The sequence below is a fragment of the Gorilla gorilla genome, chromosome 9, assembly GCF_029281585.2.
Source record: "Gorilla gorilla gorilla isolate KB3781 chromosome 9, NHGRI_mGorGor1-v2.1_pri, whole genome shotgun sequence".
In the NCBI taxonomy this organism is placed as follows: domain Eukaryota; kingdom Metazoa; phylum Chordata; class Mammalia; order Primates; family Hominidae; genus Gorilla; species Gorilla gorilla.
Window position 1 is genome coordinate 118,313,701 of NC_073233.2, and position 14,722 is coordinate 118,328,422.

A 14,722-nucleotide genomic window follows, 5' to 3' on the forward strand; every position below is an offset into this window, starting at 1 on the left:
ACCTCCCAGGTTCAAGCGATTCTCGTGCCTCAGCCACCCGAATATCTGGGATTACAGGCACGTGCCACCACACTCGGCTAAGTTTTGTAGTTTTAGTAGAGATGAGATTTCACTATGTTGACCAGCCTGGTCTCGAACCCCTGGCCTCAAGTAATCTGCCTGCTTCAGCCTCCCAAAGTATTGGGATTACAGGCGTGAGTGACCACTCCCAGCATAGGGTCTACATCTTCTGACTCTTAGGTTCCATACTCTTTCAACTTAAGAATTACCTTTTCCTTTCATTTCCGCCTCCTCTCCTCTTCTTTGGTAAACCTGTTAATACTCTTGGCAGTTTTTTGTAGGGCTGTTTACCTTTAATACAAACCAACAGGTTGGGCTTCTTAGCAAAAGGGCTTGGTCTTTAAATAACAGTTATTAATCAGTGTGTGTTGAATTCTACTATGTGTTACGTATTTTGCGTACATTGTCAGAACTATAAGATTAATGTTGTCCAATTTTATAGAAGAGGAGGCTGATGTAAAAGAGATTTCGAATTCCTTTGCTGTAAGCTTAGCTCTAGAGTGCTTCAGAAGAACAGCAACGCTGAAACCTCTGGCTTTCAGTAGTGTGTATAAATGATGGAATTCTTTCTAATGTGCTTCCTGTAGCTTTAGCTACCAGGCATTCGTTGATGTCAAATCTCTAGACTTCTCTGCTGGGCTCAGACCCATACCCATATTTCCATCTGGCGTTTGGACATTCTCATCTGGCTTTTTCATTATTAAATTCAGCAGGTCTAAGCTTCTACTTATTTCTGTCTTCCCCAAAGTTCCTTTGGTTCCTGTCTTAAACCTAGGTTAAATGGTACCACCTAATTGCGTGAGCTGGAAATCCCAATGTTTTTCTTTCCACTTTTCAGTTTATCTTATGTAGATGGTCACGAAAACCTTTTGGTCTGCCTCCTGGATGTCTGTTAAGTCACTGCATTCTCTGTCCCTGATTAGTTTATGCTGTTTTGATAACCTCCAAAGTGGCCTCCCTGCCTCTAGGTTATTTTCATTCTCAGCCGTTGTACTTTGAAAAAAATGGCAGTTATTCATGTTGAAAATCATGAATAATATGTCGGAATACTAGCTTTAAAGCATGTTTTGGCTGTGAAAAGAAGTTGGAGAGTGCAGGCCCTTTTGAGGAACATTACGGTACACACACACACCCTTTCGATGAGTTTTAATGAATAGAATCCTGTTTTTTTTCCCAGTGTTATAATATTAGGGAGGGCATTATCCAGTGGGGCTTCAGTTGCCTCATTTGTGAAATGGGATCACTGGACTTGATAACTTTCAAGATAGTTATGGCTCTGAAATTATTTAATTCTGAGTTTTACTTAAAGATTTGTTTGATGGGCTATTGCCATCTATTGGTAGTAATGAGAATAACAACTCATTATTTTAAGTTGAAGAGAATCTTTTCAAGTGTGAGGTAAAAATTAAAATGACCAATGGTGGAGGAATAAGGATCTAGTTGCTAGTATAATGGCTTCTCAAATTTTGGAGGGATGTTTGTGAGAAGTGAAGGAAATTTAAGTCAGCTAGCTGATAGCTAACATACTATCTTAAAAAACATGTAAGGAGGTATTTATCTTACAGATTCAAACAAATAAACTTTTTCTAGTCCCTTTGATTTGTAAGTGTGCAGTGTGGACTGAAATGAGATGTCAAATACGCAGAAAACTATTAAACAACATCTCTCAGCAGTAGTATTCTATGTAGCACTGGAAAAGCAATCACCCCATTGAGAGCAGAATGATTTGCTTTTTTTTTTTTTTTTTTGGAGACAGAGTTTCACTCTGCCACCCAGGCTGGAGTGCAGTGGTATGATCTCGGCTCACTGCAACCTCTGCCTTCTGGGTTCAAGCAATTCTCTTGCCTCAGCCTCCCGAGTAGCTGGGATTACAGGCATGTACCACCATGCCTAATTTTTGTATTTTTAGTAGAGACGGGGTTTCACCATGTTGGCCAGGCTGGTCTTGAACTTCTGACCTCAGGTGATCCGCCCGCCTTGGCCTCCCAAAGTGCTGGGATTACAGGCGTGAGTCACCATGCTCGGCCATGATTTGCTTTTTAGAAGCTCACTACAACCCTGGTCTAGTCTTTTATGGACACATTCATGTTTTTCAGAGAGCTGTGTGATGACGTTTTTTTGTTTTTTTGTTTTTTTTTGAGACAGGGCCTTGAGCTGTTGCCCAGGTTAGAGTGCAATGGTGTAATCACGGCTCACTGCAGCCCTGAACTTCTGGGATCGGGTGATCCACCTCAGCCTCATGAGTAGCTGGTACTATGGGCAAATACCACCATGCCTTTTAATTTTCACACACCTACAACCATCTCATTTTTATTTTTATTTTTTGTAGCAATAGGATCTCTCTGTGTTGCTCAGGCTGGTCTCAAACTCCTGGGCTCAAGCAGTCCCCTGCCTCGGTCTCTCAAAGTGCTAGGAGTACAGGTATGAGCCACCACACTTGGCCTTTTCTTTTTTAAATGACAGGGTCTTGCTGTGTTGCCCAGGCTGGAGTGCAGTGGTGCAATCATATCCCATTGCAGCCTCTTCCTCCTCCTGGGCTTAAGGGATCCTCCCGTTTCAGCCTCCCAATTAGCTGGGACTACAGATCACATCACCACACCTGGCTAATTATTTTATTTTTTGTAAAGATGGGATCTTCCCATGTTGCCCAGGCTGGTCTCAAACTTCTGGCGTCAAACAATCTTCCCACTTCAGCTTCTTGAAGTACTGGGGTTATAGGTGCAAGCTACTGCACTGACTTGTATGAGAGTAAAATAGAGTTCATGAGTGATAATAATTGCCAAATGTTTTATAACTGTGACTATTAGGGAGACATATACTGAGGCCACCAGGTGGCGTTGACCAGGTAGTCATTGCCATTTCCTGTAAGGTAGTAGAGCTTATTACCTGGTAGGTGGGTAGATATATATGCCTTTGATTTCCAAATAAGCTTTGGAAAGAAAAGAAAATACTTTTGGCTAGGCATGGTGGCTCAGGCCTGTAATCTCAGAGTTTTAGGAGGCCAAGTTGAGAAGATGGCTTGAGGCCAGGAATTTGAGACCAGCTTGAGCAACATGGTGGCACCCCGTCACTACAAAAAATAAAAATAAAAAAAATTAGCCAGGCGTGGTGCTGGGCACCTGTATTCCCATCTACTCTGGAGGCCTTATAGGCTTTTAAACCAATTATTTTGAATTATATTTTGAAATTACTAAAAATACTAAAGGACTGTTTTCTTTTCCAGCTCAGAAGATAAAATAACAGTCCACTTTATAAACCGTGATGGTGAAACATTAACAACCAAAGGAAAAGTTGGTGATTCTCTGCTAGATGTTGTGGTTGAAAATAATCTAGATATTGATGGCTTTGGTGAGTATGAAACATTTCTTAAAATGCATGAGTGAAACTGTTAGGTTTCAAATTTTTATTTTGTGGTTTTTTTTTTTTTTTTTTGAAGAAGTTTAACCTATAGCATGCTATGTAAAATATTAACATTCAGGATGTGTTAGTGTTATATTCTTGTTTATAAAGAATAATAGAGTGACACCGTTGTTCTGTTCTTTGTACATTTAAATAAGTCATGGCCAGAAATCTGCTGTGGCCTCATTACCTTACTGTTTATGTGTGTGATACAAAGCCGACGGTAAGGAGTAGAGTTAAAAGATACCAGGTTAGAGAGAATAAATGTCATAGCACAGAGGGGTACTTAAATATCTTGAATGTCAGCTCACCTTCTTAGGAAAGGTAACTTATCCTAGAAAGTGATTTATTTAGAAAGTTTTCATTTTTAGACTTTTGACCATATGCCTTAACTACACATGCAAAGCCTGTGTTCCTGCAACTGCCCTTTTACACTTCCTCAGGCGTACCCTGTATATCACCTGTCAGTTTTGTTCAAGCAATGTGTGTTTAGATTAGCAGTTCTCAGAGGGTTTCCTTGACCATTAGCATTAGTGTCACCTGGGAAATGCAGATTCTCAGACACTCCTCCCCCACCCACCGCCCCCGCCCCCACCCCAGACTTACTGAGTCACAAAGTCTGGGGTAGGTCCAGCATTGCGTGTTGTAACAGCTGTCTGTGTGATTTTGATGCATGTTTAAGTTTGAGAACCACTGGTCTGGAATAAGTTTCAAGGAGCGTATCTGACTCTGCTTCTTTCAAGGCGCTGTTCACATTACCCTTTAAAGAACCATTTCTCGATCAGAATTAATTTATCTTTCTTCTGTTTTCCCATGATATATTAAATCTACCTCTCTTTGTTAATGCTTATAACAGTTTTCCTTTTTAGAGAGAATGGCTATCTTTCTTATTAGATTATTAGTTTTTGAAAGACTGTACTCCATGAGGTTACCTGAGTCACCTCATGGAGTAGGCTTTGTCCAGAGTTGGCACTCAATAATATTTGCTGAATATCTTTTAAAAAATTTTTTGAGACAGGATCTTGCTCTGTCACCCAGGCTGGAGTGCAGTCGTGCAATCACAGTTCACTGCAGCCTCGACCTCCTGGACTCAAGTGATCCTCCTGACTCCGCCTCCTGAGTAGCTGGGACTGCAGGTGCACCATCACACCTGGCTGAATTTTGTATTTTTTGCAGAGACAGTGTTTTGCCACATTGCCCAGCCTGGTCTTGAACTCCTGGGCTCAAGAGATCTTCCTGCCTTGGCCTCCCAAAGTGCTGGCATTACAGGCGTGAGCCACCATGCCCAGCCTTGAATACTAAATCTAAGTTTTTTTTGCTAGTTTTAAAATAATTATAACAACTAGAATTTGAGTGTATACTATATTCTAGCATATGTTAAATGAAGTAGATTTTTTTTTAACTCTCCATTTGATAGTTGAAGAAACTTGAGTCTCATGGAAATTAAGTTTCTGTGGTTATACATGCAGCAAGTGAGAGGGCTAAGACTCAAACCTGTCTTGAAGTCAAGATGGTGTATCTCATTGTGGTTTTGATTTGTATTTCTCTGGTGATTAGTGATGTTGAACATTTTTCTGTATGTTTGTTGGCCGCTTTTAGGTCTGTGTCTTCTTTTGCGAGGTGTCTGTTCATGTCTTTTTATTTTCCAACTTTTATTTAGATTCAGGGAGTACATGTGCAGGTTTGTTAAATGGATGTATCATGTGATGCTGAAGTCTGGAGTATGAGTGATCCTGTCACCTAGGCAGTAGGCTTAGAAACCAATAGGTAGTTTTCCTCCTTGCCCCTCTCCCTTCCCCCTCTGGTAGTGCCCAGTATCTACTGTTCCCAACTTTTATGTCCATGGGACCCAGTATTTAGCTTGTACTTATAAGTGAGAACACTTTGCTTTTCTGGTTCTGTGTTAATTTACTCAGGATAATGGCCTTGAGCTGTATCCATGTTGCTGGAAAGGACATAGTTTTATTCTTTTTATGGCTGCGTATTCCGCGGTATAGGTGTATTACATTTTCTTTATCCAATCCACCATTGACAGGCACCCAGACTGATTCCATATCTTTGCTATTATGAATAGTGCTGAGGTAAAGATACGAGAGCATGTGTCTTTTGGTAGAATTATTTGTTTTCTCTTGGGTATGTACCCAGTACTGGGATTGCTTGATTGAATGGTAGTTCCATTTTTAGTTCTTTGAGAAATCTCCAAACTGCTTTCCACAGCAGCTTAACTAATTTACATGCCCACCAGCACTGTCTTAAGTGTTTTCTCCGCAGCCTTGCCAACATCTGTAATTTTTTGACTTTTTAATGATATTCTTTATGACTGGTGCAAGATGGTATCTCATTGTGGTTTTGATTTGCAGAGTGGAGTATTTTTTCATGTTTCATGTTTGTTGACCACTTGTATGTCTTCTTTTTTAAATATTTATTTATTTATTTTTGAGAGAAAGTCTCACTGTCACCCAGGCTGGAGTGCAGTGGCGCAGTCTGGGCTCACTGCAACCTTCGCCTCCCAAGTTCAAGCGATTCTCCTGCCTCAGTCTCCGGAGTAGCTGGAATTATAAAGGTGTGCCACCATGACCAGCAAATTTTTATATTTTTAGTAGTTTTATATTTTTATAATTTTATAATTATTTTAAAATTTTATATTTTTAGTTTTGCCGCATTGACCAGGCTGGTCTTGAATTCCTGACCTCAAGTAATCCGCCTACTTCGGCCTCCCAAAGTGCTGGGATTACAGGCGTGAGCCACCATGCCTGACTTCTGCCCGCTTTTTAATGAAGTTATTTGTTTTTTGCTTGTTGATCTGTTTAAGTTCCCTATTGATTCTGGATATTAGACCTTTGTTGGATTCATAGTTTGTGAATATTTTCTCTCATTCTGTAGGGTGTTTACTTTGTTTTTTTGTTTGTTTTTTGAGACGGAGTCTTGTTCTGTCGCCCAGGCTAGAGTGCAATAATGTGATCTCGGCTCGCTGAAACCTCCACCTCCTGGGTTCAAGTGATTCTCCTGCCTCAGCCTCTTGAGTAGCTGGGATTACAGGCACTCACTACCATGCCCAGCTAATTTTTGTATTTTTAGTAGAGATAGGGTTTCACCATGTTGGCCAGGCTGGTCTGGAACTCCTGATCTCAAATGATCTGCCCACCTTGGCCTCCCAAGTGCTGGGATTACAGGTGTCAGCCACCATGCCTGCTCTGCCCACTTCCCCCCCACCGTGAGACGGAGTCTCACTCTGTTGTCCAGGTTGGAGTGCAGTGCTACTATCTTGGCTCACTGCACCCTTCACCTCCTGGGTTAAAGCAATTCTCCTACCTTAGCTTCCCGAGTACCTGGGATTACAGGTGCACGCTACCATGCCTGGCTAATTTTTTTGTATTTTTAGTAGAGATGGGGTTTCCCATGTTGGCCAGGCTGGTCTCGAACTCCTGACCTCATGATCCGCCCGACTTGGCCTCCCAAAGTGCTGGGATTACAGGTGTGAGTCACCACACCCGGCCCTCTGCCCACTTTTTAATGAGGTTATTTGTTTTTTGCTTGTTGATCTGTTTAAGTTCCCTATAGATTCTGGATATTAGACCTTTGTTGGATGCATAGTTTGTGAATATTTTTTCTCATTTTCTAGGGTGTTTACTTTGTTGATAGTTTCTTTAATGTGTCGAAGCTCTTTAATCAGGTCCCATTTGTCAATTTTTGTTTTTGTTGCAATTGATTTTGAGGACTTAGTCATAAAAATTCTTTGCCGAGGCCAATTTCCAGGAGAGCATTTCTGAGGTTTTCTTCTAGGACTTTTGTAGCTTTAGATCTTACATTTAAGTCTTTAATCTATTTTGAGTTAAATTTTGTATACAGTGATAGGTAGGGGTCTAGTTTCATTCTTCTGCATATAATAGCCAGCAATCCCAGCACTGTTTACTGAATAGGGAGTTCTTTCCTCATTGCTTATTTTTGTTGACTTTGTCAAAGATCAGATTTTCTAGATGTATGGCTTTATTTTTCGGGTCTCTGTTCTGTTCCTTTGGTCTGTGTGTCTAGGTTTTCTAGGTTGTGTGCACAGGGGTGCTGATAATAGTCTCTAGGATCTTTGTATCTTTATGGGATTGGTTGTAATGCCATCTTTGTCATTTCTAATTATGCTTATTTGGATCATCTCTTTTTTTTCTTTGTTAATCTAGCTAGCAGTCTATCCATTTTGTTTATTCTTTCAGAAAAGCAACTTTTGGTTTTGTTGATCCTTTGTATAGATTTTTGGGTCTTGATTTTGTTCAGTTCTGCTTTGAGTTTGTTATTTCTTCTGCTAGCTTTGGGTTTTTTGTTTTTCAAGTTCTTCTAGGTTAATTTTAGATTGTTAATTTGAGATCTTTCTAACTCCTCAATATAGGCGTTCAGTGCTCTAAACTTCATCTTAACACTACTTTTGCTGCATCCCAGAGATTTTGGTATCTGTGTCTCTGCTTTTATTTATTTCAAAGAATTTTTTGATTTCTGCCATATGGTGGAGCCACTTTAGCTGGTAGAAATATTTTCTGATCTTTGACAGAAGTGGGTAAACCATGCTGTTGTTTGTGTGCATTGGAAGTTGTGGCTGTTGTGCTGTTGAAAAAATTTAAATCTTAATATCTCATAACAGTGTTAACTAAACTTTCATTTAGTGATGGTGTGGTACTGAAATATGTCCCAAATCAATAACGTTGGAATGGATGCTAAACATGATCTAACACAAAAAAAGGCTAAACAATCAGTCTGACGTTTGGTGCTGTTAATTTAGGTGTAGATACTGTAAAGACAAAAGTACTTAGAAAATAGGATTTTAAAAAGACATTACAGTAGGAATATTTTTAAGCTCACAAAAAAATCACTTGGCGAAGGGTAATGGAAAACAATACTGGTGGTCTGGCTGTGTCCACACCCAAATCTCATCTTGAATTCCCACCTGTTATAGGAGGGACCCAGTGGGAGGTAATTGAATCCTGGGGGCAGGTCTTTCTTATGCTGTTCTTGTGATAGTGAATAAGTCTCACAAGATCTGACAATTTTATAAGAGGGAGTTTCCCTGCACAAGCTCTCTGCATGCCTGCTGCCATCCATGTAAGATATGACTTGCTTCTCCTTGCCTCCTGCCAGTATTGTGAGGCTTCCTCAGCCACATGGAACTGTAAGTCCATTAAACACTTTTTCCTGTATAAATTACCCAGTTTCGGATATGTCTTTGTCAGCAGTGTGAAAATGGACTAATAAAGCAAATTGGTACGAGGAGTAGGGTGCTGCTGAAAAGATACCCCAAATGTGGAAGCAACTTTGGAACCAGGTAACAGGCAGACATTGGAACAGTTTGGAGGGCTCAGGAGAAGATAGGAAAATATGGGAAAGTTTGGAACTCCCTAGAGACTTGTGGAATGGCTTTGGCCAAAATGCTGATAATGATATGGACAATGAAATTCAGGCTGAGGTGGTCTCAGATGGAGATGAGGAACTTGTTGGGAATTGGAGTAAAGGTGACTCTTGCTTTGTTTTAGCAAAGAGACTAGTGCATTTTGCCCCTGCCCTAGAGATTTGTGGAACTTTGAACTTAAGAGATGATACTTAGGGTATCTGGCAGAAGAAATTTCTAAGCAGCAAATCATTCAAGAGGTGACTTGGGTGCTGTTAAAGGCATTCAGTTTTAAAAGGAAACAGCATTAAAAAGTTTGGAAAATTTGAAGCCTGACAACGCGATAGAAAAGAAAACCCCATTTTCTGGGGAGAAATTCAAGTTGGCTGCAGAAATTTGGATAAGGAATGAGGAGCTGAAAGTTAATCCCTGAGATACTGGGGAAAATGTCTCCAGGGCATGTCAGAGATCTTCATGGCAGCCCCTCCCATCACAGGCCTGGAAGCCTAGGAGGAAAAAGTGGTTTTGTGGGCTGGGCCCAGGGCCCCCTTGCTGTGTACAGCCTAGGGACTTGGTGCCCTGTGTCCCAGCTGTCCCAGCTGTGGCTGAAAGGGGCCAATATAGAGCTAGGGCCATGGCTTCAGAGTGTGCAAACCTCAAGCCTTGGCAGCTTCCATGTGGTATTGAGCCTGCTAGTGTATAGAAGTCAAGAATTGGGGCTTGGGAACCTCCGCCTAGATTTCAGAGGATGTATGGAAATGCCTAGATGTTCCAGGCAGTAGTGTTTTGCAGGGCAGGGCTCTCATGGAGAACTTTTGCTAGGGCAGTGCAGAAGGGAAATGTGGGGTTGGAGCCCCCACACAGAGTCCCTATTGGGGCACCGCCTAGTGGAGCTGTGAGAAGAGGGCTACTGCCCTCCAAACCTCAGAATGGTAGATCTACTGACAGCTTGCATGGTATGCCTGGAAAAGCCACAGACACTCAATGCCAGCCCATGAAAGCAGCCAGGAGGGAGGATGTATCCTGCAAAGCCACAGGGGTGGAGCTGCCCAAGACCATGGGAACCCAGCTCTTGCATCAGTGTGACCTGGATGTGAGACATGTAGTCAAAGGAGATCATTTTGGAGCTTTAAGATTTGACTGCCCCACTGGATTTTGGACTTGCCTGGGGTCTGTAGCTCCTTTGTTTTGGCCGATTTCTCCCATTTGGAATGGCTATATTTACCCAATGCCTGTACCCCCATTGTATCTAGGAAGTAACTAACCTGCTTTTGATTTTACAGGCTCATAGGCAGAAGGGACTTGCCTTGTCTTGGATGAGACTTTGGACTGTGGACTTTTGAATTAATGCTGAAAAGAGTTAAGACTGTTGGAAAGGCATGATTGGTTTTGAAATGTGAGGACATGAGATTTGGGAGGGACCAGGGGCAGAATGATATGGTCTAGCCATGTCCCCTCCTATCCAGACCTCATCTTGAATTCCCACGAGTTGTGGGAGGGACCCAGTGGTAGGTAATTGAATCTTGGGGGCAGGTCTTTCCCATGCTGTTCTCCTGACAGTGAATAAGACTCACAATATCTGACAGTTTTATAAGGGGAGGGGGGTTCCCTGCACAAGCTCTCTGCCTGCTGCCATCCATGTAAGATGTGACTTGTTCCTCCTTGCCTTCCGCCAGGATTGTGAGGCGTCCCCAGCCATTGTGGAACTGTAAGTTCATTAAACCCTTTTTCCTGTATAAATTACCCAGTTTCAGGTATGTCTTTATCAGCAGCATGAAAATGGACTAATACAATTGGTTACATAGTTGAAGGCACAAAACTGTGGCAGTGTACCTCAGTCTGCAATGGCTGATGTTTATGGGTGCTGAAAATTCATCTTTACCCCTGCCCTGCCCCGCTACCTTTTTTTTTTCTGTAGGAAAATTATCTCAACTTAAGTTTTAAATTATGTGAAGCTTTCAGCACTAGCATCTTTTGTATAAAAAAAGATGATTGGATTTAGATTATCTTCCCTCCCCACCACATCATTTAACATGCCATCTGTTGTTGTTTTCTGACTTAATAATATCCTTTTTTTTTGAGACGTAGTTTTGCTCTTTTTGCCCAGGCTGGAATGCAGTGGCACGATCTCAGCTCATTGCAACCTCTGCCTCCCTAGTTCAAGTGATTCTCCTGCCTCAGCCTCCTGAGTAGCTGGGATTACAGGTGTCTACCACCACGCCCACCTAATTTTTAAAATATTTTTAGCAGAGACGGGGTTTCACCATGTTGGGCAGGCTGGTTTCGAACTCCTGACCTCAAGTGATCCGCCTGCCTTGGCCTCCCAAAGTGCTAGAATTACAGGTGTGAGCCACTACGCCTGGCCAACAGCTAATGCCCTTTCTGATTGGTGTGAGATGGTATCTCACTGTGGTTTTGATTTGCGTTTCTCTGATGATTAGTGATGTGGAGCATTTTTTTCATGTTTGTTGGCTGCTTGTATGGCTTTTTTTGAGAAGTGTCTGTTCATGTCGTTTGCCTATTTTTTTAATGAGGTTGTTTTTGCTTGTTGATTTAAGTTCCCTATAGATTCTGGATATTAGACCTTTGTTAGATGCATAGTTGGTGAATATTTTCTCCCACTCTGTAGGTTGTCTGTTTACTTTGTTGGTAGTTTTTTTTGCTGTCTAGAAGCTCTTTGTTTAATTAGATCCCACTTACCAATTTTTGCTTTTGTTGCAATTGCTTTTGGAGACTTAGCCAAAAATCCTTTGCCAATCCAATGTCTAGAAGAGTATTTCCTTGATTGTCTTTTTTATAGTTTGAGGTCTTACATTTAAATCTTTGATCCATTTTGGGTTAATTTTTGTATATGGTGAAAGGTAGGGAGTCCAAGTTCAGACTTCTGCCTATGGCTAGCCAGGCATCCCAGCACCATTATTGAATATGGAGTCTCTTAAAAAGAGTAAGTGCTGTCCGGGCGCGTTGGCTCATGCCTGTAATCCTGGCACTTTGGGAGGCCAAGGCAGGCAGATCACTTGAGGTCAGGAGTTTGAGACTAGCCTGGCCAACATGGTGAAACCCCATCTCTACTAAAAATACAAAAATTAGCCAGGTGTGGTGGCATACACCTGTAGTCCCAGCTACTTGGGAGGCTGAGGCACCAGAATCACTTGAATCTGGGAGGCGGAGGTTGCAGTGAGCTGAGATTGTGCCTCTGTACTCCACCCTGGGTAACTGAGCAAGACTGTCTCAAAAAAAAAAAGAGAAAATATATGTATGTATATATATATATATATATATATATATATATATATATATATATTTTTGCAGAACAACCTCTGAGGTGCTACTCTGGGCACACTGCCTATGGGATAGCCGTGCTCCACAAGGAGTCCTACTTCTGCTGCTGCTGTATGCTGCTGCTTCAATGAAAGTTGCTATTTAACACGACCGACCCGCCCTGAATTGTTTCCTGGGCACAGCTAACAACCTTCCTGGGCTAGGCCCCAATTTTGGGGCTTGTCTACCCTGCATCAATTCTATATGAATTTTAGAATAGTTTTTTTATAATTCTGTGAAAAATGATGTTGGTAGTTTGATAGGAATAGTGTTGAATCTGTAAATTGCTCTGGGCAGTATTATTTGCTTATTTTTCTGATGAGGTATTGTTTATTTTTATAGGTTAGCAAAAGCTCTTTAAATGTCCTATTTGATAAAAATTGTGAAGATGAAAATTTTAAACATTTATTTAAATGGCTTCCAACTGCTATTTTACATGAAGTTACATATTCTCAAAATAGTGTAAAATGCTTTTTGTGTAAATAATTTGTGTGGATTGCTTTATATTAATTTCTTCTAAATTAAAACATAAGTATTATGATCTTAATACTTGAAAGTATTCTTTTAAGTTTTTAAAAGTATTTTTTTCTTCATCACTTGTGACTATATATTACGGTACAGTTTTTTTTTTAAACCGCAGGTGACAACTATTACAGGGTCATGAAATCAATTTAGTCACTCCCAACTAGCATTTTAAAGAAATCAAAAAGAACAGAACATATAAAAACATACCATCTTTTGCAAGGGTATTATCTTAGGAAATGTTTATTTAGCTATTTTACAAGTATATATGTACTGGCTCATGATGTAAAATGAAATTCCTACTGTGTGTCACAGTTAAATAAAGTTTTTTCTGAAAGTCATTGGTTGGAATGGAAGAATGTCCTGCCTGGGCTTCTTTCCCAGCTGTATCCCTTTTTCAGCTTTGTGACCTTGGGTTGGGTATCTAACCTACTCATAACTCATCTTTTCATCTGTAAAGCGGGGATAATATTAATATCTACCTCATAAAGTTGCTGTAAAGATCAAATGAGTAAATCCAAGCAGGTCCTAAATAAATCTTAGCTAATATTGTTAACATAGGTATTAATACAGATTGATTGTTCATTATAGCAAATTTTAAAAATACATTTAAAAAGAATTTAACACTTCATATCATCGCACAGAGATAAGCACTGAAATAATCGTTTTTCTGAATACCCAAGAAATATAGAAAATTTAATGTAAATTTAAAAATTCTGCTGGTATCGTAGAAATTCGCATATTCAGACTCAGAAGAAAAGCTTTAAAGATCAAGTATCCTGACATGTCCACAAATCTTTGTATTTAAAGATAAGCTTGAGATAAGTAAGCTAAACTAGATTCACCAAAGACAGAGTTAAGCCTAAGCTTCTTTCTAGAATAAAGATGAGAGAAATGAAATCAGGAAGGGTGCAATGTTATCATTATAAAGAAGAGCTTATTACCACAACATTATGGGGGCAGCTGTTTCATTAATTCCTAAGGCTGAATGCAGGAGCCCATCTAAACACTGCATTTGTCATAAGTCATACAGATGAACACCGTACTCCAAACATGGCTGACCGAAGTACTTAGTTTCTTTGCAGTTTCTCCCTGGGTGATCTCATCCGTTCTGTGACCTTAAATCCTTTCTAGATATTGATAAACTCTTAAATTTACATCCTTAGCTCAGACCTCTCTTCTGAGCCCTGATTTACAGATCTAACTTCTTGCTTTACATCGCTTCTTGGAAATCTAACATATTTAAAACAGCTTTTGGCTTTTTTCCTCCTGATGAAACCTGTCCTTCCTCGAGTTTTTCCTATGTCAGTAATGAGCACCACCTGGCTGCTCGAACCTGAAACCACAGAGCACCATTCCTTCCTCTTTCTTCCCAACCTGACATCCAGTCCATCGGCACCTCCTGCCAGTTGTGCCCCCAAGATTCGCCTCCAGCGTGTCCTGTTGGCTCCATCCCTACAGTCGGCACGAGGGGCTGGCCAGCCACTGGGCGCCTGGAGCTGTGCTAACCTGCTTCTGCTCTGGAGTTTAACAGCCAGGTAATTTGTCCTAACAGAAATCAGACATGTCAGTCCCCTAATTAAAAGCCATGAGTGGGCCAGGCACAGTGGCTGACGCCTGTAATCCCAGCACTTTGGGAGGCCTAGGTGGGCGGATCACAAGGTCACGAGTTTGAGACCAGCCTGGGCAACATGGTGAAAACCCATCTCTACTAAAAATACAAAAATTAGCCAGGTGTGGTGGCACGCACCTGTAATTTCAGCTACTTGGGGAGGCCAAGGCAGGAGAATTGCTTTAACCCAGGAGTCAGAGGTTGCAGTGAGCCGAGATTGCACCATTGCACTCCAGCCTGGGTTACAGAGTAAGACTCCATCTTGAAAAAAAAAAAAAACCGAGATGGGCGGATCACGAGGTCAAGAGATCGAGACCATCCTGGCCAACATAATGAAACCCCGTCTCTACTAAAAATACAAAATACAAAAAAAAAAAAAAGAAAAAAAAAACCCAGCTGGGCATGGTGGTGCATGCCTGTAATCCCAGCTACTTGGGAGG

At 41.1% G+C, this 14,722-nt stretch overlaps 1 protein-coding gene across 1 annotated transcript in view; it reads left to right on the top strand.

The window, feature by feature from the left end:
* The window catches only part of FDX1 (ferredoxin 1), a 33,591-nt gene that overhangs the window by 2,984 nt on the left and 15,885 nt on the right, over positions 1-14,722 (top strand). The window contains exon 2 of the mRNA XM_031016437.3: positions 3,284-3,408. Within this exon, the coding sequence (XP_030872297.2) occupies positions 3,284-3,408 (125 nt within the window). The remainder of the gene's footprint in view (positions 1-3,283; positions 3,409-14,722) is intronic.